Source organism: Accipiter gentilis, chromosome W (assembly GCF_929443795.1).
Source record: "Accipiter gentilis chromosome W, bAccGen1.1, whole genome shotgun sequence".
Taxonomy (NCBI): domain Eukaryota; kingdom Metazoa; phylum Chordata; class Aves; order Accipitriformes; family Accipitridae; genus Astur; species Astur gentilis.
In genome coordinates, this window is record NC_064918.1 from 9,162,502 (window position 1) to 9,189,741 (window position 27,240).

At 59.0% G+C, this 27,240-nt stretch overlaps 2 protein-coding genes across 2 annotated transcripts; both read right to left on the reverse strand.

Annotated features, from left to right (window-relative positions):
- Positions 1–9,455: 9,455 nt before the first annotated feature.
- Positions 9,456–17,743, reverse strand: LOC126035558 (relA-associated inhibitor-like). Its single transcript, XM_049794201.1, has 12 exons — positions 17,675–17,743; positions 17,480–17,546; positions 16,990–17,388; positions 15,170–15,268; positions 14,310–14,407; positions 13,829–14,192; positions 13,120–13,562; positions 12,124–12,261; positions 11,797–11,930; positions 10,990–11,156; positions 9,980–10,179; positions 9,456–9,494 (listed from the first exon to the last, which is right to left on the reverse strand). Exons 1-12 carry the CDS (start codon positions 17,741–17,743, stop codon positions 9,456–9,458), a joined length of 2,217 nt encoding a protein of 738 aa, XP_049650158.1.
- Positions 17,744–21,248: 3,505 nt separating this feature from the next.
- On the reverse strand, positions 21,249–22,627 carry LOC126035559 (DNA excision repair protein ERCC-1-like). Its single transcript, XM_049794202.1, has 5 exons — positions 22,616–22,627; positions 21,779–22,167; positions 21,596–21,695; positions 21,431–21,502; positions 21,249–21,323 (listed from the first exon to the last, which is right to left on the reverse strand). Exons 1-5 carry the CDS (start codon positions 22,625–22,627, stop codon positions 21,249–21,251), a joined length of 648 nt encoding a protein of 215 aa, XP_049650159.1.
- Positions 22,628–27,240: the final 4,613 nt, after the last annotated feature.

A 27,240-nucleotide genomic window follows, 5' to 3' on the forward strand; every position in this document is an offset into this window, starting at 1 on the left:
GCCACGCAGCAAGCCCTAGGCACAGAGCACTGTCAGACCTCCCGCTCCCCAGCATGCTCCCAGCAGCACAGCCCCAGCCCTGCTGCCTCAGCTGCACACCATCCTCCCCCTTACCAGGGCTGAGCCCAGGGAAGGCCAGTAGCCAAGGGGGGTGGGACTGCGCAAGGCGGCCACCAAGCCCACCTGTGTGGGCAGGGGTAGGAGAGGGAGGCCAAGGCCCTGCGTGGGGCAGCTGGAGCTCTGCCAAAAGAGGGACCCTGGGGGCTGTGGCTCACTGATGAACCTCACTGCCACCTCTCACAAGGTGGCCTGAGCATCCTCCAGGTATGGCAGGCTCTGGCTCAAGTATTCTTCAGCCCTGCTCCTGTCCTGCACCAGCTGGAGAGAGAGAGCACAAGGGTATGGGCATGTCACGGAGCCTCCCCAGTTGGCCAGAGCAGTCCCTCCTCCTGGCACCCCTCATTCCCTGTCCCCCCCAGGCCATTCCTGTCTCCCAGCCAGGAGCTCTGTGGGAGTAAGTTTGAGAGAGCGCCACAGGCAGAAGGGTCCAAGGGGTGCTGAGACCCCTCCATCCCACTGCAAGGCCCAGATGGGCCAGGGTCCCCAGGTCCTGGGGCTTGTCCTCACCAAGCACTCTCCAATCCTCCATGTCTGCTGTGTCTGCACCAGGTGTTTGAGCTCTTTCCACTTGAGGAGCTCGCAGTGGTGATGAGGGCTTCCCCAGAGACCTGCAGAGCAGCAGAAGCTGGGAGATGGCACCACAGCCTGGGGAAGGAGAGCTGGCATAAGAGTGAATCTTACACATTTAATGTTGTTGAGGGGGAGAGGCAGGGCTCGGCAATGTGCTGAAAGGGAAGGGATGTCCTGGGGGCATGCCAGGGTGTCTGAACATGGGGCTCTGGGACACGCCGGAAGGCAACAGGGAGGTCCTGAGGGGACAAGGGCAAAGGGGGGCCTGGAGGCACCCCAAGAGCCCCCAGGTGCCCAGGGCTGAGCTGGCCCTGTGCCCCCCCCCCCCCCGGGGAATCCCTGGCCCTCCCTGCCCGGGTGGTGGGTCACAGTGGGACCCCCCCACTGCGCTGCCTGTGATCAGCACGGTTGTGGCCCCCAGCCTGCAGTGTCCAGCAGGACAGCGATGGGACAGGCCAGGAGCACAGAGCCGGCAAGGAGCCCCCGAGCACAGCCCATATCTTTCCCCGCCACCCCTGGCAGCCCTGGTGAGGCCAAGGCGTTTCACCAAAGCTTCCCCCTTGCCCATCCCTTCCCTCTGTCCCACAGGATGGCGCAGAGACCCCCCCAGTGTGGCCTGGGAGGAGGACGGGGCTCCCCAGGAGAGCAGTTCTCCACCAGAGCCCAACGAGCTGTGCATGGTCCAGCTGCTGCTGACCGGTGAGTGAGGTGCCCTGATGCTCTGGGCAGGGCTGGGGCCAGCGAGCGCACCCTGCTCGATGTCAGATTCACATTTCCCCGGCATGCTGGCAGCGCAGGTCCCATGGGTGGTGGGCATGATGCTGCCTGAATGACCCAAGCAGCTGGGAGCTGGCCCCAGTACAGCCTCTCCCAAGGAGGGAGAGAGCAGAGGGAACCCAGCTCCTGCTCCGGGCCACAGGCAGAGAGAGGCAGCTGGGCTGGCAGCAGGCAGCGATGCTGTGGGATGGGGACCTTTCCTGCCTCTCTGCAAGCCAGTTCCTCAGCCTGGTGCACTGGGGCCTTTCCCCGCCGCACTGTGCTCCAGCATCACAGCCTGTCTGCCCTGCACTCTCCAGCCCTGACACGCATGGGAAGACTGCGCCAGGGGACCGGGCACGGGGCTGGATGGAGGGCAGAGCTCCTTCCTCTGCTCTCTCCTGCCGCTGGACTCTCTCTACAGCCCTCCCTGCTCTCCTCCTTTATTAGGTATCAGCTGGTTACCCATGTATGAAGAGGAACAGGAAATCGTGGACGTCATCCAGGCCTTTGTCAGCAGCCCAGAAAAGGTAACCACGGCCATTTCGAACATGGCTGTGCTGGAGTCGGCTGACAGGGGCTCTGCTGCCGGGCTGCTGGAGGTGTGCTGGCTGGGCAGAGCTGCTTCTCCCAGGCCTCCCACACAGCACTGCACCCCCAGTGCTCCAGTCCCGCTGGCTGTGTGTCCCCAACTCTCATGCTCCCTGTTTGCCTCTCTGTCCCCTGGCTGCCAGGAGGAGGGCCAGAAGATGAAGTTCCTGAAGTCCATTTGCAACTTGTGTACAAGCATCAAGTACTATACCTTGTCACAGCGCCTGGATGTCTTCTGCCACAGATAGGAGCTGGCAGAGAATATCAAGGTGAGGGGACACCTGGCGGCTCTGGGAAAGGGGGCAAGGCCCCCCAGCACCCTCTGAGGACAACCGTTGGGCAGGGCTTGGGTCTGGTGGCACTGGGTGCTGGCAGCTGCCAGGTCCCATCCCGGTTGTGCTCTGCAGGTGCTGCTGGAAGAGGAGCCCAGGGACCAGCTGTGCACGGCAGTGCAGCAGCAAGCCATACTTGCCATCGCCAAATTGAGGTACCTGCCCATCCCTCCTGGGGACCCCTGCCCCAGAGGTCTGTGTCCACCTGCACAAGGCCTTGAGGCACTGCTCCCACCATCAGTGTCTGACTGGCCCCTCTCTCTATTTGCAGCTCAGTGGAGACGGTGCTGGAGGGCAAAGAGAACATCTTCCTACACACCTGCTTCACAAGTGTCTTCCTGCTTCCTCCAGAAGAGGAAATGAGGAGCCTGGACACTTACCTCTATGTTCAGGTAAGGGCTGGGTGAGCTACAGGAGCCCCCAGTCCCTCTGAGCTGCTCCCTGGCCACCCTGTGCTGCGATATGACCAGAGATCCAAGGCAGGGCAGGGGCTCAGTTTTGCTTTCCCACCCTTGTCCATTTGTGCCCTTCCCATGGGCCTGGCCACGTCCAACGCCACAGGCTGCTCTGCACACAGCAGACTGTCTGCCCCTGGGTCTCTCCTGGGCACCGCGAGGCACCATGGGAGTCCTCCCTTGGCGCTGGGAGTTCAGACCAGTCTCCTGGGGGTGGGAAGGACAGCAGAATCACTGCCACAACTCTTTGTCCTCCTTGCAAACCCTGCAAGCCATGGACACCATGCTGGAGACAATGGTGCTCAGCTGTCCTGCCTCTAGAGTCAGTGAGGAGCTGCAGAATATCTTGCAGGTCTGGCATGTGAAAGGGGGGGCTTCACAGGGGCTGTTCCTCACCCTGGGGGGAAGGGGGTATCCACTCTTGAGTGGATGGTCCCCACCCCAGTGCCATGCAGAGAGAGCACACTGCAGGGAGGGTGCCCACCTCCCTTGGGTAACCAGGGGCTGCCCAGCAGGCTCTTCTGGAGCACAGTGCCTGCAGAGGGTGGCATCTGCCTTCCTGCCTGGCCACAAGGTTGGCCCAGGGGATTTGTCCTAAGCCTGCAAGGGACCCTAGGGGCAGGGACCCCACTACAGGCTTTGCTCAAGATCCCAGGAAGCCTTGATTGACTGTGAGAGTCCAGCCTGGGAGCTGAGCAGTGCTGCTTCTGCTGGAGGTGATGTGGGCACACCAGCAGCTTCTCTCTTCCCAGATGCTGCTGAACTTCACCAACTCTGAGAGCAGCTGTGTGGGAGAGGGCCATGGGGAGGATTAAGGTTCTGAGCCTTTTGCTGGCCAACAATTCCACACTGAAGGTAAGGAGCCAGGCACCCTCCAGCCAGGCCATCTCCCCCTCCCTGCACACCAGAGCAGCCTGCAGCTCTCTCCATGTGGGGCTGCTGCCCAGCTAGCTGCTTTGGGAGCCGTGGCCGGCATGGCCCTGCAAAGCCCTGACTCACCAGGGATCCAGCCCTGGACACGCTCTTGGGTTCAGGACTTTGGCACCAGCTGCCTGCCCTCAACTCTTCTGCTGTTCTGCCTCCCTCACCCAGACTTGGCACTGCTTTGGATGAGACATTTAAGGCCCTGTCTGCTATGGAGACATCCAGATCCCAATCCTGGGACAGCTGCTGGGACGTCTCCTTTTCCGATCTTCCAAGAAACAAATAAGCTGTACGGCTTCTGATGCTGTTTCTTTGCTCCATGAATTCATGCATAATCAAAAAAGTAAGGAGAGTTGTGGTGGGCTTCATCCCTCTGCACACAGACATCTGCTTCTCTTCCTGACCTCCTTTGCTCCTCACAGCTGCTCCCCGTAGCATCCCAGCTGTCATTTTGCTGCAGAAGCTGACTGCTCTCCTGAAGTCCAGGACCTCTTCTCTGCTGCTCTCCTTCCTCCCTGCTTTCAGGATCTTGAACCCTGCTGTTTTGTGGTCTCCACAGCCAAAGCCACCATTGATTACCATGTCCCAAAGCCACGTCTGCCCTGTTAGTGAAGAGCTGATCCATTTGTGCATCACCATGGCTGGCCCCTCCAGTGCCTGGAGCAAGAAGCTGTTCCTGACACCTTTCAGAAATCTTGACTGCTTCTGTCCTGCCATCTTGCAAGCAGATCTCAGGGCCATTTGGTAAGCTTGCTGGCAAAGCTGCTGTGCCTTACTGACTCTTCCGTGTGTCCCCAGCTGTTTAGGCAGGTCAATGCTAAAGGCTAAAGCACCATGGCTCCATTGGGAAGATGTGATCTTCTCCTTGCTGCGTCTGACCACCATCAAAGACAAGGTAATGAGCTTCCCCCTTGCCAGGACTCTTGTCCCTGCCATCAGCAGGGGACTCGTGTCAGCAAAGGCATCCAGAATCAGCAGGGCTGGCATGGCCTCACTGGCCCTGGTGAGAGGGCTCCTGCTGTCCCCGAGCAGGGACCATGCGAGGGCTGCACTCCAGTGTCCCAGCAGCAGCTCCAGCCCTCCTGGCCACCAGCAAGCCCTGCTTCTCTGGAGGGCCAGCACACTGTGCCCAGGAGAATAGAATAGCATGAGATAATAGAATAGCATAGCATAGCATAGCATGAGATGGGATAGAATAGAATAGAATAGAATGAGATGGGATGGGATGGGATGGGATAGAATAAAAGATGAGATGGAAGAGAATGAGATGGGATGGAACAGAACAGAATAGCATAGCATGGGATGGGATAAAAGAAGATGAGATGGAATGGAATGGAATGGAATAGAATAGAATAGAAATGGGATAGAATGGAATAGAAGTGAAGTAGAATATTTCAATTATCTTCAATAATCTGTTCTGTGAGATGACTGGACAGACCATGGGGCTATAACCTTCCCCCTCCTTGGGCTGCATGGGTGGATACTGAGCCTGGCCCCAGTGTGACGTGGTGGAAGCCACAACTGGAAGACCACGATGGCTCAAGGGCTGCAGAATCGGACGGCCTTTACAGGAACCCCTGAGATGGCAGTCCATCAGAAGGAAGAGTGGGTAAGGATGGTCCCAAAGGGCAAAGGCAGGTCAGAATCATAAGAAACTAAGGGAGGAATGCCCAACTAAGGTGAAATGAGGGAGGAAATCCCAGCTGCTGGCCCAGGCAGATCCAATGACCCTTCCCATGTGATCAAAATTTTTGGAATTAATAGTAGTAAAAGCCCTCGTATACCATGAGTGGCGACCAATAGATATTCTTTTTACTCATAACCAGAAGAGTCTCATTATCGATGATTAAAGCGAAGGATGATCCTGGCTTCATCCAGAAACCTTGAGAAAGGGTTTATCTAACATAGGGTCAATTATATGGAACTTAGTTACTGGGCCTGAAAGTAGCTCATGGTCGCAAGAGCATTCCAGACGCCTTTAGAAGGCCTTGAACAGAATAAACAAGAAGACAGAAAAAGAAAGATCCCAATTAGAAAAACACAGGTGCACATTCCACGATAAAGGGAACTTGGCACAAACAACCTCAATTCGGGGGCTTATCTTGGCCAATTGGACTGAGACAAGTTTCGCATGTTCTAGTTAATATAGCCAATTATGTCCTGTGTTTATGCGCGTGTACAGAGTGAGTATAACTAACTGTATCTTATGTTTATACGTGTGGACAGTGTCGATATAACCAATCACATTTTATGTTTGTGCGCGTGGACACCAAATGCTTGCATGCAGCAGCCAATCAAAGCTTCTAAGCAACTTAGAGAATTGTATAAGAATGATCAGCTAGGCTCAATAAACTGGCGACTTTAATCATCATATTGGTGTTCTATCGTCTGGACCCCGCATGGAATAACCCTAAACCCTACAATCTAACAAGGAATTGCCAGAAAAAGACAAGAGCTCCCAGAAGCTAGGATAAAGTTAACCCTGTCGAATCGAAGAACGCGAAGACCCACAGCAGTGCTCAGGCCCTTAAATATATTAGGCATGGATATATTAAAAGTCCAACCCATAAATACTCTATTTGTCACTTGGATGCCAAACCCTCAGATTCAAAACTCGACAGTCTCTACAGACAAAATGCCAATCGAAGGCTCGACCATCTGTATTGGCTTTGTGTGGCAAGGTTTTGGTAGCGGGGGGGGGAGGTTACAGGGATGGCTTCTGTGAGAAGCTGCTGGAAGCTTCCCCTGTGTCCAACAGAGCCAATACCAGCCGGCTCTAAGACGGACCTGCCACCAGCCAAGGCTGAGCCAATGTGGTAGCGCCTCTGTGATAACATATTTAAGAAAGAAAAAAAAAAAAAAATTGCTGGGACACACACAGAAACAGCAGCCGGAGAGAGGAGTGAGAACATGTAAGAAAGAGAAACAACCCTGCTGTATTGGTTTTGTTTGGCAAGGTTTTGGTAGCGGGGGGGGGGTTACAGGGGTGGCTTCTGTAAGAAACTGCTGGAAGCTTCCCCTGTGTTCGAGAGAGAGCGAGCCCATATTAGCCGGCTCTGAGACGGACCCGCCGCCGGCCAAGGCCGAGCCAATCAGTGATAGTGGTAACGCCTCTGTGATAACATTTTTAAGAAGGAAAAAAGTTGGGACGGGGAGAAAACTGCCGCCGGAGTGAGGAGTGAGAACATGTAAGAGAAACAAGCCTGCGGACACCAAGGTCAGTGAAGAAGGAGGGGGAGGAGATGCTCCAGGCGCCGGAGCGAAGATTCCCCTGCAGCCCGTGGTGAAGACCCTGGTGAGGCAGGCTGTCCCCCTGCAGTCCAGGGAGGTCCACGGTGGAGCAGATCTCCACCTGTAGCCCGTGGAGGACCCCACGCCGGAGCAGGTGGGTTCCCGAAGGAGGCTGTGACCCCGTGGGAACCCCGCGCTGGAGCAGGCTCCTGGCAGGACCTGCGGATCTGTGGAGAGAGGAGCCCACGGAGCAGGTTTTCTGGCAGGACTTGTGACCCCGTGGGGGACCCGCGCTGGAGCAGTGTGCTCCTGAAGGACTGCACACCGTGGAATGGACCCATGCTGGAGCAGTTCGTGAAGAACTGCAGCCCGTGGGAATGGCCCACGTTGGAGGAGTTCGTGGAGGACTGTCTCCCGTGGGTGGGACCCCACGCTGGAGCAGGGGAAGAGTGTGATCAGCCCTCGTCCTGAGGAGGTGAAGCGGCAGAAAATAACGTGTGATGACCATAAACCCCATCCCTGTCCCCCTGTGCCGCTGGGGGGGCTTGGTGGTGAAATCCAGGAGGGTAGTTGTGCCCGGGAAGAAGGGAGGGGTGGTGGGAAGGTGTTCTGAGATTTCATTTTACTTCTCATTACCTTGCTCTGGTTGATTTGTAATAAATTGAGTTAATTTTGCAAATTGAGTCTGTTTTGCCCGTGACGGTAATAGTGAATGATCTCTCCTGTCCTTATCTCGACCCGCGAGCCTTTTGTTATATTTTCTCTCCCCTATCCAGCTGAGGATGGGGGAGTGATAGAACGGCTTTGGTGGGCACCTGGTGTTCAGCCAGGGTTAACCCATCACACCTGCAGACACCAAGGTCAGTGAAGAAGGAGGGGAGGAGATACTCCAGGCACCAGAGCAGAGATTCCCCTGCAGCCTGTGGTGAAGACCACAGTGAGGCAGGCTGTCCCCCTGCAGTCCAGGGAGGTCCACGGTGGAGCAGATATCCACCTGCAGCCCATGGAGGACCCCACGCTGGAGCAGGTGGGTGCCTGAAGGAGGCTGTGACCCTGTGGGAAGCCCATGCTGGAGCAGGCTCCTGGCAGGACCTGCAGATCTGTGGAGAGAGGAGCCCACAGAGCAGGTTTTCTGGCAGGACTTGTGACCCCGTGGGGGACCCATGCTGGAGCAGTGTGCTCCTGAAGGACTGCACACCGTGGAAAGGACCCATGCTGGAGCAGTTTGTGAAGAACTGCAGCCTGTGGGAAGGACCCATGTTGGAGATGTTTGTGGAGGACTGTCTCCTGTGGGAGGGACCCCACGCTGGAGCAGGGGAAGAGTGTGATGAGTGCTGCCCCTGAGAAGGATGAAGCAGCAGAGGCAATGTGTGATGAACTGACCATAAACCCCGTTCCCCGTCCCCCTGTGCTGCTGGAGGGGGGGTAGGTAGAGAATCCGGGAGTGAAGTTGTGCCCGGGAAGAAGTGAGGGGTGGAGGGAAGGTGTTCTGAGATTTGCTTTTATTTCTCATTACCCTACTCTGGTTGATTGGTAATAAATTGAGTTAATTTTCCCCAAGTTGAGTCTGTTTTGCCCGTGACAGTAATTGGTGAATGATCTCTCCTGTCCTTATCTTGACCCACAAACCCTTTGTTATATTTTCTCTCCCCTGTCCAGCTGAGGAGTGATAGAATGGCTTTGGTGGGCACCTGGAGTCCAGCCAGGGTCAACCCACCACACCATCTTTTCATGACAGGTTGCAGTTAAATTACCTAAAAGCAGCCAGGATTAAAGAAGGGGCATCCCAGACCATGTGGCCTCATGCTCAGCTATAAAAGCTGGGGGGAGGAAGGAGGGGACATTTGGAGGGCTGGTGGTCACCATTAGGTGTGATGGAGACCCGCTTCCCTGGGGATGGCTCAGTACCTGCCTGCCCATGGCACCCACCTGTGTCACCTCTCTGGTCCCAAGCAGGGTGTCCCCACTCATGTCACCCCTTCCCAGTCTGATTCAGGGTGTCCCCACCTGTGTCACCCCCTCCCAGTCCTGAGTAGAGTGTACCCATCCATGTCACCCCTACGGTCCCAAGCAGGGCATCCCCCCCCCCCCGTGTCCCCCACTCTGGTCCCAAATAAAGTGTCCCCATCCATGTCACCCCCCCCATCTGATGCAGGGTGTCCCCACCCATGTCACCCTCAGTCCCCACAGCCCCCACCCACCCCCCTGTGATGCAGAGGACAGAACCAACCAGGTGTAGCCGAAGGCTCTTTACTCCCCAGAAAAGCCAATACCTTGGGGTGGCACCCACTGTCACCAGCCGGGGGGATACATGACACCGGGGGGGAGGAAGAGGCAGCACCCTGGTGCCTTGCTCGGATGGGGGGGGATGGGATGGGTGGCAGCCAAAGAGGTGCCCGCTGGCAAGGGGGACCCATACATCCGAGCAGCTGGGGGGGGCCGGCTCAGGGCCCCCCCATATCCTTAGGGCCCCCCCTCAGACCTTCTTCCGCTGTGGCCACACCCTAGGGAAGAGCTGGGGGAGGGGGAGGGCGTCAGGGGGAGGGTGCCCCCCCTCAGCCCCCCAGGACCACAAGCCATGGAGGAGCCAGGGAGGACATGAAATCTGCCCTCAGGGCTGTGGGGACCATGGGTGCTGTGGGACCCCCCCCATGGCTGTGGGGTGGCCATGGGTGCTCTGGGTCACCCCGGGGCCATGGGTGCTGTGGGACCCCCTGAGGGATGTGGGTCACCCTTGGGGCTGTGGGTGCGGGTACCCCCATGGGCTGTGGGGTGGCCATGGGTGCTGTGGGTGCTCCCCCAGGGCTGTGGGGTGGCTGTGGGGGCTGTGGACCCCCCTGGGGCCATGGGCCCTGTGGGACCCCCTGAGGGATGTGGGTGCTGCGGGTCCCCCTCAGGGCCATGGGTGCTACGGGTACCCCCCTGAGGCTATGGAGTGGCTGTGGGACACACACCCCCCCCCCCCCCCGGGGCCGTGGGTGCTGTGGCACCCCCCCTCACCCCAAAGTAGTTCCGGGGGATGTAGCCCTCATGGCCATAGAGGGACCCCCACCACCAGTTGAGCTCCTCCTGGGGCTGGCGGCGCAGGACAGTGACAGGCTCGCCCTCGCGGAAGGACAGCTCATCCCCAAATTCGGCGCTGTAGTCCCACAGCGCATACACCACCCCGCTGTTCAGCACCCCCATGCTCTGCTCCACCTCTGCCGGGACATGGATGTCAGCACCCTGAACCACTCCCAAACATGCCCCGTGGCACTACACCCCCAGCACCCTGTTGCCCTGAACCCCCCCCAGCAGCCCGTAACCCCCCCAGCACCCCCATGGCACTGCACCCCCGGCACCCTCCTACCCTGAACCCGCCCCCATCCTGGTATCCCCTCCCAATATCTGTACCCCTCCCAGTACCCCTTCCCAGTATCCATATCCTCCCCATATCTCCTCTCAGCGCCCGCTCCCAGTACCTGTATAGCCCCAATACCCCTTCCCAGTACACACACCACCCCAGTATCTCCTCCCTGTACCTGTATACCTGCAATACCCCCTCCCAGTACCCATACCACCCCAGTACCCCCTCCCAGTACCCATATACCCCCAATATCCCCTCCCAACACCTATACCCTCTCAGTACCACCTCCCAGTACCCATAACCTGCCCAGAACCCCCTCCCAGTACCCATATACCCCCAATATCCCCTCCCAACACCTATACCCTCTCAGTACCACCTCCCAGTACCCATAACCTGCCCAGTACCCCCTCCCAGTACCCATACATGCCCAGTACCCCCTCCCAGTAGCCATATTACCCCAGAATCCCCTCCCAGTCCTCATATTCCTTCTCCCAGTACCCATACCACTCCAGTACCCCCCTCCCAGTACCCACACCCCACCAGTAACCATACCTGCTCAGTACCATGCCCTTCCAGTACCCATATGTGCCCAGTACCCTGTCCCAGAACCCATACCACCCCACACATCCCCATATACTCCCAGTTCCCCCCCATGCCCTGGTACCAGTAAGGTAGTTGTAGCAGTCAGCATAGCCCTCCCGGTACGGGTCACACTTCTCCACAGCCAGGCTGCCGTCACTGGTGGTGGTGGCAAAGATGGCGGCTCCGTGGCGCACCAGGGCCACACACACCCTCGTGTCATTGCACGAGGCTGCGCAGTGCAGTGGCGTCCTGGCACCGTTGGGATGGGGGAATTTTTTTTTTTTTTGGGGGGGGGGGGGGCAGAGGATGGGTTCCCCTGCGACCCACCCACACCCCCCCAGTGTCCTAGGGATGAGGGAGCCCCTGTGCCTGTCCTCGTCCCTCGGTCACAGGGGGATCAGGATCCCCCATCCCTCCCTGTCCCCAGTCACCAAGGACTGTTGGGGGTAACTGGGGTCCCCATCCCTGTCCCTGCTCACCCAGGGTTGTTGGGGGGTTATTGGGGTTCCTGTCCCCCTCTCTCCCCATCCCCAATCACCCCAGGCTCTGGGGGGGTGGGGTCCTCATCCCTGTTCCCCATAGCTTTGGGGGTCCTTGGAGTACCTGTCCCCACCTCCTCTGGCTCTGGGGGTCTGGGGGTCCCAGGTGTCCCCACCCCTCCATGTCTGTGGGGTCCCCAAGTCCCACCCCCTGTCCCACCAGCTGTGCCTGGGGATCCCCCATGCCCCCACCCCATGTCAGTGGGTCCCCGTCCCCATCCCATCAGCCACAGCTGTGGGGTCCCTTGTCCCCCCATCACCATGTTGGTGGGTCCCCGTCCCACCAGCTGCAGCTGTGAGGTCCCCCATCCCCCCATCACCATGTCGATAGGTCCCTGTCCCTGTCCCACCAGCCATGGCTGTCGGGGGAGTTGACGTTGGCCCCGCTGGCGATGAGGAAGTCAACAATGCCGTAGTTGGCGCTGCAGATGGCGTTGTGCAGTGCTGTGATGCCTTCGTCATTGGGCTGGCTGGGGTCATTCAGCTGGGGACACGCACACCTGTCCCCACACCGCTACCCTCTGCCACCCCCACTGCCATTCCCCGACACCCCCCTGCCACCCCTGAGCACCAGGCACATTGCTCTCCTTGTCACTCTGTCCCCCATCCCCCTGTCCCCCAGCCCTCGCCACCCCAGCCTTTGTCCCTGCCACCCTGTCCCCGCTGTCCCGTCCCACCTCAGCCACTGCCTGCTGCACCACGTCCAGCTCCCCAGTCAGGGCCGCATCCAGCAACAGCACCAAGGGGTTGAGGCGCACACGGGCCCCGGGGTGCCTGCGGGGCGAGGAGGGGTCGCGCAGGGCCGAGCGCAGCTCCTGTGGCAGCCAGGGGGTCAGGGGGGGCTGGGGGACACCGACAAGGCACCTGGTGCTGTACGGCACCCAGGGGACCCTGGGGACACCTCCCAGAGCACCCAATGCTCTTCAGCACCCGGGGGACCTTGGGGACACCTCCAGGGGCACCCAGTGCTCTTCAGCACTCAGGGGACTCTGGGGACACATCCCAGTGCACCCAGTGCTCTGGAGCACCCGAGGGACCTTGGGGACACCTCCTGGGACACTGGTTGGCACCACAGTGCACCCATGGGGACCGCAGTGCCACCTGCAGGGCACGTCTGGTGGCACCGGGCACTGCTTGCCATTTCATAGAATCATAGAATGGTTTGGGTTGGAAGGGACCTTTAAAGATCATCTAGTCCAATCCCCCTGCCACGGGCAAGGACATTTCAGTATACCATGTTGCCCAAAGTCCCATCTAACCCGACCTTGAACACTTCCAATGATGGAGCATCCAGTTTCTTTGGGCAACCTGTTCCTGTGTCTCACCACTCTCATAAAAAAATTTCTTTCTTATGGTCAAACCTAGCCTCTTTCAGTCTAAAACTGTTGCCCCTTGTCCTGCCACTACAGGCCTTGGTAAAAAGTCTTTCCGTGTCTCTCTTATAAGCCCTCTTTATACGTTGAAAGGCTGCAATAAGGCCTCCCCAGAGGCTTCTCTTCCCCAGGCTGAACAACCCCTGGGGACAGCAACCACTGCCTGGCACCCCTGGGGGCTCCAAGGGGCACCAGGCACCATGTGGCACCTCAGGAGGCTCCAAGGGATGCCAGGCACCTCGTGGCACCTCAAGGGGCTCCAAGGGACACCGTGGCACCCCGGGAACTGCAGATACTTACTGGAGCGGGTGCTGGGCTGCTGGGGGACTGCGGTGGGGGGCTGTGGCGGGGTGGCCGAGCCTCAGGAGCCGCTGGAGCAGGGGGTGGCAGGTCGGATGAGGCACCGGTGTCACCAGGAGCCAAGGGCTCATCACGGCGGGGCGGGCGGTGCAGGAGGTGGGTGATGAGCTGCTGGTACTGGCGGGTACGGGTGGGTGGTAGCACGGGTCCCAGGCTTTGCTCCATGGAACCGCGGCGCTTGAGGGGTCGCGGCACCTCGGCCAGCACCCGTGCCAACTCCTCAAACTCGGGGACCCGCTGGGCCTCAGGGGGCAGCAGGGGCTGCAGCCGTGTGGGGCTGAGCGGCCGCTCCAACCACTCAGCCTCCCCACCCTGAAGCAGCCGCTCCAGTTCTGGCTCCCCCTCCAGCGGGATGGTCTCAGGGGGCACGGGGCGCCCAGATCCTGTCAGGGGGGGCTGGGGTCAGCACCATAACCCGCCACCCTGGGTGGGTCAGCACACAGGAACCCCATGGACCCCCCCAACCCCCCCATCTCAGCATGCTGCAGCCCCATTGCCCCCCCCCCCCCAAGTTCTGTACCCCTCATGCTGCAGCCCCCTGGTCCCCCCCAAACCCACATCCTGCTGCCCACAGACACACCCCCCCCAATAACCCCTATGTCTCCCCACCCCGGACCCCCCCCCGGACCCCACCCCCCGGGCACCTCACCTTCACCCCCGGTCAGTGCCAGGGGGGCCTGGGGTAGTGCCCAGAGCTGGGGCTGCTTTTGGGGTGCACAGGGACCGGCAGGGGGGACCAGGGGAAGCCCCCGGGGACCGCTGACCCCTTGCTCCCAAAAAGCGTTTTGCAGCTTGAAGATCATGGAAAGGGGCAAAGGTTTGTGGCAGGGGGGTCGCCCGCCCTGGGGGGGCACGGGGATGCGGGAGATGGGCTGCTGGGAGAAGTGCCAGCTGTGGGGCAGGGTGCCGGGTCCGGAGCGTCGAAAGGCTGCCTCTGCCCGCCACTCGCCCGTCAGCGGGGACACCTTGCAGTTACGGGGTAGCGTGGCACTGTGCCCCCCGTAGGCACCATCCTGGAGGAGGGGGGTGAACAAGGCATCGGGGAGGGAGCCAGCCCATCTGTCCATCTACCCCGGCGTCAGGCACCAGGGCTGGGGACAGTGGCCGGACGCCCACCCCCGAGTGGTCACCTTGTTCTGCCCGCTGGCCCCATCCAGGCTCGACTCCCTCCAGGGTGCCAGTGCCAGCCCCAGGGACGGCCGCAGCCCTGGCTGCCCCTCACCGGTGCCTGGGAGGGGGGACGACAGACCTCAGTGCTGTGCCGGGGTCGGGGGGACGGGGGGGAACGGGACAGGACCCCCACCCCAGAAGCACTCCGACACTCAGCGCCCAGTACCCCACACCCAGCCTGGCAACTTTGGACTCCCCTCCCCCAGCAGACCAAGACCCCCCCAAAAGCCCTAAACCCCCCCAACAGCCCCAGACCCCCCTCAGCAGCCAAACCAACAGCCCCAGACCCTCACATGGTGCTCCCCAAGCCCTGGACACCACTAAAAGTCCTAAACCTCCCCCCCAAGCCCTGCCCACCCCTCAGCACCCAAACCAACAGCCCCAGACCCCACCCCCCCCATGGTGCCCCCCCAAGCCCCCCAGCACCCCTGGACCACCACCCCCAGCTCGCTGTACCCCAACCAGCAGCCCCAGACCCTCCTGATCTGCCGCCCCAGGGCCAACCTGCCCCTGGACACCCCAGAAGCTGCCTCGTGACCCCCCCATCCCCACTGGAAACTCTATCCCCCCCAGCCCCTCAAAATGTCCACCCCACCCCCAAACCTTCCTTAATACTCCCAAGCCACTTCAGGTGGCAGCCCTGGCTTCCCCAAGCCACTCCCAGTGCCCCTCAGCCCCCCCATGTGCCCCCCTCCCCAGCTCCCCCAGCTCACGGTCATAGGTCCCAAGCCACTTCAGGTGGCAGCCCTGGCTTCCCCAAGCCACCCCCAGTGCCCCTCAGCCCCCCCATGTGCCCCCCTCCCCAGCTCCCCCAGCTCACGGTCATAGGTCCCCGAGCTGGGGGTTTTTTTCTCATAAGCTACGTCCAGGTCAGACTCATTCCAGCTCTTCTGTGGCCGCCGCTTGATCACGAGGTCATCTGGGGGGGACACACAGGGATGGGGGCTGAGGGGACCCCCCCAACATGGCCCAGTCACCCCCCACCCCCCCTGCCCAAGGTCCTCAAATTGGGGGATGGATGGGAGGACCTCAGGAGGGGGCAGGAGCACTCAGTGACAGGGTTGGGGGACACCCCAGGATGGGGACAGCACAGGATGGGGACAGAAGCACCCTGGGACAGCTTGGGGACACACCAAGATGAGGGATACCCCATAATGAGGTCATCCTGGGATAGAGACAGGAGCACACCAGGATGGGGACACTCCAGGATGGATTGGGGGACACCCAGGGATGGGGACAACCCAGGATGGGGACATGCCAGGATGGATTGGAGAACGCTCAGGGATGGGGACACGCCAGGATGGGAACACCCATGGATGAACTAGAGAATACTCAGGGATGGGGACACCGCAGGATGGGGACACACCAGGATGGATCGGGGACACCCAGGGATGGGGACACCCCAGGATGGATCGGAGACACCCAGGGATGGGGACACCCCAGGATGAACTGGGGAACACCCAGGGATGGGGTCACCGCAGGATGGATTAGGGGACATCCCAAGATGCATCGGGGACACCCAGGGATGGGGACAGCCCACGATGGATTGGGGACAGCCAGGGATGGGGACACGCCAAGATGGATTGGGGACACCACAGGCATGGGGACAAGTCAGGACAGATTGGGAACATGCAGGAATGGGGACACCCCAGGATGGGGACACCCCAGGATGGACTGAAGAACGCTCAGGGATGGGGACACCCCGGGATGGATTGGGGACATGCCAGGACGGATTGGGGACAAGCCAGGGATGGGGACACCGCAGGATGGATTGGGGACACCACAGGCATGGGGACACCCAGGGATGTATTGGGGGACACCCCAGGATGGGGTCATTCCAGGATGGACTGAGGATACCCAGGGATGGGGACACCACAGGATGGATTGGGGGACACTGAGGCTTGGGGACACCCAGGCATGGGGACAACCCAGGATGGATTGGGGACACACCAGGATAGGGACACCACAGGATGGATCGGGGACACCCAGGGATGGGGACACCCCAGGATGGATCGGAGACACCCCAGGATAGGGACACCACAGGACGGATCGGGGACACCCAGGGATGGGGACACCCCAGGATGGATTGGGGGACACCCCGGGATGGGGACAAGCCAGGACAGATTGGGGACACCCCGGGAAGGGGACAGCCAGGGATGGATTGGGGACACGCCAGGATGGATTGGGGGACACCCCAGGATGGGGTCACTCCAGGATGGACTGAGGATACCCAGGGATGCGGACAATGCAGGATGGACTGGGGGACACCGAGGCTTGGGGACACCCAGGCATGGGGACAACCCAGGATGGATTGGGGACACACAGGCATGGGTACACTTTGGGATACGGACACCCCAGGATGGATGGGGGACATCCAGGGATGGGGACACCTCAGAATGGATTGGGGACACCCAGGGATGGAGACACCCCAGGATGGATTTGGGGGACACCCAGGGATGGGGACAGCCAGGGATGGGGACAACTCAGGTGGCTCAGGGACACCCCAGGACGGAGCAGTATCTCACAGCGGGATTTCCCAAAGAGGAACAGGAGCACCCCAAGACAGGGACACCAGCACCCCCCACCCCAGGGACTGTCCCCACTGTGTGTACCCCACCACCACCACCGCGGTGGCCTTACCCTGCACCCGGAAGGTGACAGCGGGGCTGCTGACGGAGGGGTACAGCCCGTGCACCTCGTAAGGGGGGGGCACAGGGGGTCGGAGTGAGGGTGCCCGCTCAGGGAAGAACACAGGTCCCTCACCCGGTCTGGGGGACCCCCCGAGCCCCAAGAATTCGTAGGGGCGATGGGGACGAGGGGAGGAGGCTCGACCCCCCAGGCTGAGCAGTGCCAACCCCTTGTAGGGCACTGCCAGCACCTTGGGTCGGGGTGAAGGGGCCCGATCCTCCCCCGGGAGATAATGGGGGGTCCGGGGGGAACCAGGGCGACCCAGCAGGTCCCCCAACATCTCCAGATTCTCCAGTGCCAGGCTCCTCCGGCCGAGGGGCGAGCGGGTTCGGCTGGGGCTGTACGTCTCCTGGGGATGGGGAGGGGTGGAGGGGGCAGGTTGGGTATTAGGGTGTGGGGGGGACCAATGGGGTGCCCCCCCCCCCAAGTCCCAGATCCTACTTTGGGGGGTCCAGGACCATCGGTCCAGAGGGATTCGAGCTGCCGGGAGAGCTCGTCCACTTTGGCCACTGCCGTGTCCAGCTCCAGTTGCTTCAAGTCCATGTGCTGCATGGCCAAGGCTGGGGGGGGGACAAGGGGGGGACACATGGATCAGGCTGCACCCCAAAAGGGTCCGTGTCCATCCCCCCCTCCCCACTGCCCCACACTCACACTGGAAGGTGAGATCCAGCAGGTCCTGGGCGCTGCGCAGCTGCTCACTTGCCATCTTGCCACCTTTGGGGGGGGGGGGCAATGGGTGGGCACCCCCCCTCTTCCATGGGGGGGGCACCCCTCCATCTCCACCCTGTGCCCCCACCCTGCACCCCAATCCCCTGGGAATGTGGGGAGCGGAGACATGTTGGGACCCGTTCGCCTTTCGGGGATCATCATCATAATTACTGGTAATTAATCCATCACAAGGAACAGGGTGCTGCCCGAACCCCCCCCCCCCCCGGGGCAGAGCCCTGGTGGGTGCAATGGGGGAGGTGATGCACCCCCCTGCTAAAGGGGGGGGTGGCAGGACCCCCCCTTTTCATTGGGGTCACTCAGCATGGGGAACAGGGTGGAGGAAGGTCTGCCCCCCACAGAAAGGGGGACCCCCCACTATGGGTGCCCCAATGCCAGCATGGGGGGGGCGGGATTTGGGGTGTCAGAGGGGCACCCTGTCCCCCCACCCAGGGCCATGGCCCCACCCAAGCGGCCCCACCCAGCCCTTGCCCTCGGGGAGACAGGGGACAAGCCCCAGCTCGCCCCGGGTTGGGCAGCGAGACAGGAGGGGAGCTGGGAAAGCACCCAGGTGTTCGGGCACCCATGGGTGCTCCCCCCAAACCCAGCACCCCCAATCAGACCCAGGTATACAGATACCTGAAGGTGCTCCCCATCCTGAGCACCCCGAGCCAGACCCCAGTGTCCAGGCACCCAAGGGTGCTCCCCAACCCCCGCAGCACCCCGAATCGGACCCAGGCACCCAAGGGTGCTCCCCGCCCCCTCCCCAAGCACCCCAAACTGGACCCAGCCATCCCAAGTGCCCAAGGGTGCTTCCCCCCCCCAGCACCCCAAATCAGAGCTGTGCACCCAAGGGTGCTCCCCAACACTCCCAGCACTCTGAACTCGACCCAGGCATCCAGGAGGGCACCCAAAGGTGCTTCTCCCCCCCCACTCAGCACCCCAAACTGGACCCCAGCGTCCGAGCACCCAAGTGTGCTGTCCCCCCCCACTCAGCACCCCAAACCAGACCCCAGCATCCGGGTACCCAAGGGTGCTCCCCATGCACCCCCATCACCCCAAAACAGACTTAGGGGTCCAACCCCTCCCCAGCCCCACGGGGGGAGTCAGTACCTAGCGGGGTGCAGGTCGGGGTGCCGGTGGGTGCTGGTGGCGCACCCGCGTCCCCGCGGCCTCTACGCCCAATTCCAGAGCGCTGGGTCACGCGGGGGAGGGAGCTGAGCGGGGAGGGGGGGGGGGCCGCACCCTGCGCCCCAGGGTGCTGGGGGGGGGGGGGCGGGTCCCACGAGTGGGGGATCCCACGAGAAGGGGTCAGATCCCACGGGGGGAGGGGTTAGATCCCACGGGGGGGGCCACACGCGGGGGGGAGTGTCAGATCCTACGCGGGGGCTCACGGGGGTGGGTTGGTGGGTGCAGAGCCCCGGGGCTCCCCCCGTCCCCAGTACCTGCAGCGCCGGCGCCTCCCGGCGCCTCCCAGCCCCGCTCCCGCCCCGTCCCGGCCGGTCGGGTGGGTCCCGGTGCACACCGGGAGCTGTAGTCTGGGCCTGACCCCCCACCCCGTCCCGTCCCGTCCCGTCCCGTCCCGTCCCGTCCCGGTATTCCCGACGCCCGGGTGACCCTGATCCCCCCGGACCCCCTCAATGTCCCCGCGGGGTCGCGGAGGGTCTCTGCATCTTTAAAAGCCGACGGGTTTCAGGCCTCGCCCATTAAAGGGCGGGACGAAGGCGTAGCCCCACTTTAAAGCCCGCCCCCCGTTCCCGCCGCTGGACCGCACTAACTGCCCCGCGGGGATGGGGGATGGGGGAGGGGGCGCTCCCGCGCGGAGCGGCTGGGTGGACGCGCCCAGGGGGCGGGGCCGGGGTCACGCCGTGCACGCGGCGGCATGGAGGGTGAGCGGGGGGATCTCGGGGGGGGCACGTGGGGGGATATGGGGGGGCAGAGGGATATCTTGGACATATGGGGCGGCGTGGGGGAACTGGGGAGGCAGGGGTTGTGGGTGGCATATGGGGTCGGGGGGGGCTAGAGGGGACAGGGGCGACATGGGGGGGCAGGGGGATGTGGGGGGGCTAGAGGGGACGGGGGGACGTGGGGCACAAGAGGGGGCTGGGAGCACACGGGGTCGGGGGAGCTGGAGGGAACACGGGGGACATAGGGGGCTGGGGGGGGCACATGGGGGACAGGAGGGGGTTGAGGGGGTCGCAGCGTAGCCCCCCCCCCCAGCCCATGACCCGGCTGTCCCCAGGGCCGGTGCGGTTCCAGTGCCCCCCCCCTCTCCCCAAGTTCGAGGCGGTGGCCCCTTCACACCCCACACCCCCCCCGGGACTGCAGGGGCCGACCCTGGGGGGTCCCAGCACTGAACTGTGGTTCATCCGTGCCCCCGCCGACTTCTGCCCCAAGAGGTCAGCTGGGGGGGGATGACAACACAATGACATTTGGGGGGCACAGGGGGGTGACAGGGCTGGTGGCATCAGGGGGGACATGGGGTGGCAGTGACAACTGGGGGGTACAGGGGGTATGATAGGGCTCGTGCCATGGGGGGGGTCACAAGGAGCTGACAGTGCCATTGGGAGGGTATGGGGGGGGCAGTGACAACTGGGGGGGGGTCACAGTGCCATTGAGGGGGGGTATGGGGGGTGGCAGGGCTGGTGACATCAGGGTGGGCTCAGGGAGGTGGCAGCACCATGAGAGGGGGGCGACAGGGAGGCAGTGGTGCCATCGAGGGGGTCGCAAGGCACCATGGGGGGGTGGCAGTGCCAGCAGCCATGTCCCCATCCCGTCCGTCGTCGTTGTCCCGTTCCGTTCCCCCCCCCCCCCCCCCCCCCCCCCGGTCCCTACAGCCTGGAGGGCTGCACAGTGCTGCTGGACAGCTTCAGGCAGCTCCAGCCCCCCGGGACAGTGACAAGCAGCTCTACAGGCTGCAGGGGGGTCCCGGGGGGGCTGGCAGCACCCTCCTCCTGGCTCCCAACTCCCCCACCAGCCACCTAACCTGCACACACACACACCCACACACACCCGTGGCTGCCTCACCATCACCGAGAGCTTTGGGCCCCCCCGGCATGCCAGTGACTATCCCGGTGCCCGACCCACTGCCAGCCAAGAGGAAGAAGATGATGATGATGGAGACGCCGGAGGCACCCGAGGTGTCAACCCTGGGGAGGGCGGCACCCGGTGAGGGGGGGGAGCACAGGCTGGGACCCCCCCCAGATGTCAGGGTGGCCCCCAAAGGGCCAGAGGTGCCCAAAAAGAAGCAGCAGCAGCACAAGGGAGAACAGCTGGAGTGACCCACATGTCATCGTCCCCGTCCCCCCCTGAAGCCGTGTCACCAATAAATGCCATTTATTATAAAACCGGAGATTTTGGGGGTGGTGGCTCATTTGGGGACCTTGAGGAAGGGCTCATGGACATCGAAGAGCCACTTGGCCTGGAGGAGGGGACATACACACACATGGACACAAGGGGAGGTGTGAGGGGGGCAAGGGGCTGTGTCCCCCATGTCCCCTCATTGCTCACACCTTCTGGGGTCCGACACCGGGGCAGAGGGACAGATCCTCCCTGGAGACGTCCACCACAGCTGCCAGCAACTGCAGGACGGGAAGGAGGGTGAGGGGCTCACAGGGGGGGTGAGCGAGGGTCTTGGGGACCCATCCCCAGTGTGCCCCAGGGTGGCACGTCCCCAGGGGTGACTCACCCCAAAGGTGGTGAGGAGACTCAGCGCGTCCATCTTGTTCACCAACTTGATGCTGGTCAGGCAGTCTGTCATCTGGGAGTGACCAGGGTGGGGGGTGTCGGGGGACCCTCGGGGTCCCCAAGGTCCCCAAATTGGGGTGGCAGGGAGGGGGGATGCGTAGCTCACCCAGGAGAGGAAATCCTGCTCCACCCGCTCCTTCAGCAGGTCAGGTGGCTTCTGCTCATAGGCCTTGTAGGTCTCCAGGTACCTCCCAGCCTCCTTGGGGCTGGGGAGGGCACGGGGAGTGGGGGAGGGCCACCCACAGGTGACAGTGGGGACCCCTAAGGGTGATGCAGGGACAGTCCCTACCTCCAGGCTACCAGGAGGGTGCAGTCAGCCAGGATGCAGATCTTCGCCAGCTCCTTCAGTGCCTGGTGCGGGTCCTTCTGCAGGGACAGAGGGGACAGGAAAAGGAGGGGACGGGGACGAGAGGTGACAAGGAGAGGGAGGGGACAGGGATGGGAAGGGATGGAGGGGACAGGAGAGTGAGAAGATGGGGGCAGAGGAGCCCAAAGAGCGAGGGGACAGGGATCAGAGGGGATGGAGGTGAACAGGAGAGTGAAGAGACGGGGACAGAGGGACAAGGGAGAGTGAGGGGACAGGAATGGAGGGGACAGAGGGACTGGGAGAGTGAGGGGATGGAGGGGACAGAGGGGTGAGGAGAGTGAGGGGACAGAGGGATGGAGGGGACAGAGGGACTGGGACAGTGAGGGGACAGGGACAGAGGGATGAGGGACAGGGAGAGCGAGGGGACGGAGGGACAAGGAGAGCGAGGGGACGGAGGGACAAGGACTGTAAGGGGACAGGGATGGTGGGGACAGAGAGTAGGAGAGTGAGGGGACAGGGATGGAGGGGACAGAGGGACAAGGTCAGCAAGGGGACGGAGTGGACAGAGGGATGGGGAGAGCAAGGGGACAGGGACGGAGGGGACAGAAGGACAAGGACAGTAAGGGGACAGTGAGAGTGAGGGGATGGAGGGGATGGGGATGGAGGGCACAGAGGGACAAGGACAGTAAGGGGACAGGGATGGTGGGGACAGAGAGACGAGGAGAGTGAGGGGACAGAGGGACGGGGAGAGCGAGGGGACGGGGACAGAGGGGACAGGGATGGAGGGCACAGAGGGACAAGGTGTAAAGGGAATTAGGCCTTAAGCCTCATTGTTTCTAAGACTATTCATATCAGACATATAACTAATGATTAGAGATTGTTTTAGATGTGATTAATAGAATGCAGGTGCTTATAAAACAATATGCATAAGTTGCTTGTTTGTCCCTTGTGTAGCCCTCACCATAGCTGGCTTAAAATCCAGTCAAGCTGAATCAACAGAAAAAGGATCATACGTCTTAGACCTAAGACATAAGAAAAGATAAAAGTGATTAACTTCAGAGTAAGATGAAGTAATAAAACTACCTGAGTGATTCTCAGAAATTCAAAGGTGATCTTTGATGTGTAAGAAGATAAGTGACTGTGGTGACCAGAGACCTTCTGCCTATGACCGCTAACTTCATAAGAACCGAGATGAGACAATAAGAATCAGTTGAGACAGGAAAACGTATTGGACTTTTGAAACCACTGGAGAATAGAGAACTGAGAGTTCATGGAAAAACACCAAGAACTTTTGACAAGACATCAATTGCATAATGTTTTGTAAAATCACATATATAGAAGGCGTTTTTGAGTTATCCTTCGCCATTCACTGCAGTGGTGGCCCAACTCTGAGTTGTTAATAAAGCAAACCTAGAGAAACCCATGACTAAAATTCTTTAACACAAGGACAGGGATGGTGGGGTGTATTGGGTCTGGCTGAGATGGAGTTAGTACTCCCTATAGCAGCCCTCATAGCACTGTGCTCTGCAGCTCTGTAGCTAGAAAGGTGTTGATAACACACCAGTGTTTTGGCTACTGCTGAGCAGTGCTGGCACAGCATCAAGGCTGTCTCTCCAACATTTTTGCCCTCCCCTCAATGGCAGGCTGGGGCAGGGCAAGATCTTGGGACGGGACATAACCAGGACAGCTGACCTAAACTAACCAAACAGATATTCCATACCATATGACGTCAGCTCAGATATAAAAGCTAAGTGAAGGGAGACGGAGTGGGGGGCATTTTTTGTCTTCCGGAGCAAGCACTACGCGTACTGGAGCCCTGCTTCCCAGGAAGTGGCCAGACATCGCCTGCTGATGGGAAGTAGAGAGTAACATCATTTGTTTTTTCTTTGCTTTCGCGCGCAACCTTTGCTATCATTTTATTAAACTGCCCTTATCTTGACCCACGAGCCTTTCGTTATATTTTTCTCTCCCCCGTCCAGCTGAGGAGGGGGAGTGATAGAGCGGCTTTGGTGGGCACCTGGCATCCAGCCAGGGTCAACCCACCACATGGGGACAGAGAGACGAGGAGAGTGAGGTGTGGACACATATTTAGCTAACGGTCACAAGAGCATTCCAGACACCTTTAGAAGGCCTTGAACAGAATAAACAAGACGACAAAAAAAAGAAAGATGCCAATTAGAAGAACACAGGTGCGCATTCCACGATAAAGGGAACTTGGCACAAAGAACCTCAATTCGGCAGTTTATCTTGACCGATTAGACTGAGACAAGTTTCGCGTGTTTTAGTTAGTATAACCAATTATGTCCTATGTTTATGTGCGTGTACAGTGTTGATATAACCAATCATTAAGTGTAACTAGGCGCGTAGACAGTGCGTGAATAATGTGTGTAACCAATAGTAAAATAGCTAAGCGCATGTACAGATATAACCAATGTATAAAATGATGTCTGAAGCTCTAGTAAAGAGTCTTCAACTATGATCATATTGATCTGTCGTTGAGTCCATGATTATGCTCCCGCAATTGGCGCCCGAACAGGAACCCCCAAATTCTGCGCTACGTTTGGAGAACGAACGGCAGGATAAGAGGAAGACGGGAGGATCCCGACTGAAAGATCGGCTGCCCCGGCTGGTGTGCCCATAGAGGCAGATAAGACAGCGCTGTCATTTTTTCGTCCGTCGAGGTGAGGACTCACCCATAAAGGAGGTGAGCAGTCAGGGGAGGAGATGGGGTCTATGCTTTCCAAAGAAGAAGCGGTAGTTAAGCTCCTCCAAAATATACTCTCAGAGGCAAAAAATATGATAAAGCTTGTTTAAAGCGTCTTCTACAATGGAGCAAGGACAGAAACCTTTTAATTAGTGTGGGTACAGCTTTTGAGCTTAGTACCTGGAAAGCTATCGGAACTTCCCTATGGGATGAAATTAGTGACGGGTCTAAAGAAATTAAAGGTCTTGCAACTTTATGGAAATTAATTAAGACAACTCTGCAAGAAATGAAAGCATATCGTAAAGCGGCTGCGGCTGCTTTTGCTGCTCTCTCTCCAACCACAAGCAAAAGGGAAAAGCGGGGAGAAAAACATAATGCAGCGAGAGAGACTTTTGGCTTCCCTGGAGCTTGTCCGCCTGCTCCTGTGCCCTTGACTTCTGTTCCATTCCCTGGGACTGCCGATATTTATCAGCCATCTGACAGTTCCCAAGCCTCCCTAACTGTACGCTTAAAGGAAACCCTAGAGAATCAGGAAGCGAGTAAAAATCCACCTACAAGAAAACAGCCCCCAGATACCACCGTTCAACATGAACAAATTATACCTAGCATATACCCTGCATTGCCTCCATCTACGCCTGGGTCGTCTCAAGAGCATGAAGAGGGGCCGGAGCTCACTTCACAGCAGTTGCAGTCAGTAATAGAAAAGCTGGCACAGTTGGAGGCTGCTGCGAAGTGAGAAAAACCGCCAGCCATATCCTTTGATGCACTCCCTCCTCCTCTTCCCCCCCCACCCCCCTTCCTACTCCTCCTCCTTCAAACCCTTTTTTACCTCTGCCCCCTTCTTGTCCTGCACCTATACCTCTGCCTTCTGCACCTCCCAGGGAACCGATCCCCACCTTTCCAGAAACAACGGACCCCCGGAATAGATGGTGGGGAATTATTCGCGATGCCTTAATTGAGGGAGAAATCATAACAGCTCCCACAGCGTTTCCAGTTATTGCTGGGGCTGGGGGTGGACCTAATCAATGGGTTCCATTTGATTGGAAAATCATAAAAGAAGCAAAGGTTGCAATTGCTCAGTATGGTTTAAAATCTCCTTTTACACAGGCAGTTTTGTCCCATATATTTTCTGGGTCAACCTTAACTCCACATGACTCATGAATGTTTGCTAAAACCTTGTTGTCACCGTCACAACAGTTATATTTTTTCCATAGGTGGCAGGAACTCTGCGATGATGCAGAGGCAGAAAATAGGGGACATCAACAAAATGATCCCTTATCTCAATGTACTGCTCAAATGCTGATGGGCTCTGGACCATTTTCAAACGCTGCTTGGCAAGCTCAATTTGATACTCAAGTTTTAATGCAATCACAGGAATTGGCATTTAAAGCTCTCCAAAGCATACCCGAGCAAGGAAAATTTTCTCCTTCCTATGTTAATATTCGACAGGGAGAATCTGAACCGTTTGCTCAGTTTATAGACAGACTGCATACCGCATTGGAATCTCACGCAGATCTTGATAGTAACATGAAGGTTAAGTTGCTTGATCAGTTGGCATTTGAAAATGCAAATGCGAAAACAAAGCGAGTATTGTGCACGTTACCTCGAGGTGTTACTGTTAGTGAGATGTTAGAAGCTTGTGACCGTATGGGTGAACAAGGGAAAGCTGCTCTTTTTGCTTCTGCATTTGCCACAGCAATGCGACCTCTGCTACAAACAAAAAGCGGGGAAAGGCCAGGAGAAAAGAAATGTTTTAATTGTGGAAAGCCAGGGCATTTTAAGGCGCAATATAAAGTTTATGGTAAAGTCTCTGGTGAAACACCATGCGATTGATGTGGGAAAAGAGGCCACGTGACTAAAGAATGTAAATCGAAGTATCATGTCAGCAGCAGAGTTTTGGGAAACTCCCAACTGAGCGCGAGATCCTCGTGCGCTACGACACAAATACAAGGTGTCTGGACAGCGTCCCCTCCGCCACAGCAGGAAGTGCCGGAGTGGACGTGGCAACAGCAGTAGAAGTAACTTTATTGGACACAAAGGTGCATTGCATTCCATCAAACATGAAAGGACCTCTTGGTCATGGATTATGTGCGATATTGTTGGGGCGATCATCAACATCTCGACAGGGGATTTTTGTCTTACCAGGAGTAATTGATGCTGATTACACTGGTGTGATCATGATCATGGTCCAAACAATAACGCCACCCGTGAATATTGCAAAAGGTGCATGCATAACACAGTTAGCTCTGTTTGAATCCCGAGTACCAAAATCTGGCGAACTTTTGTGAGGAGATACAGGTTTTGGATCCTCTGGTTCACCTGCAGTGCTATTGGCCTTAAATATTCAAAAGTCAAAACCAGAGGAGACAGTGAGAATTATGGGACCAAAAACCGAAACCATTGTTTTAAAAATGATCATTGATACGGAAGCAGATGTTACCGTAATTCCCAGAAGTAAATGGCCTAATGAATGGCAGCTAATACACACCACTGAAGGGATTTATGGAATTGGTGGGATGCAATCCACTAGTGTGAGCAAAGAGCATTTAAATTTCTGTTTTTCTGATGGCTCTGAGGTGAAAACACGACCATACGTTTTGAACGTTCCTATCGCATTGATTGGGTGGGATATCTTGAGTCAACTGGGTGCGAGGCTGACAACTCAGGGTTTTTAATCACGGCCATTGAAGGACAGCCAATCCTAAAACTGAGATGGAAAACTGAAACACCGGTATGGGTT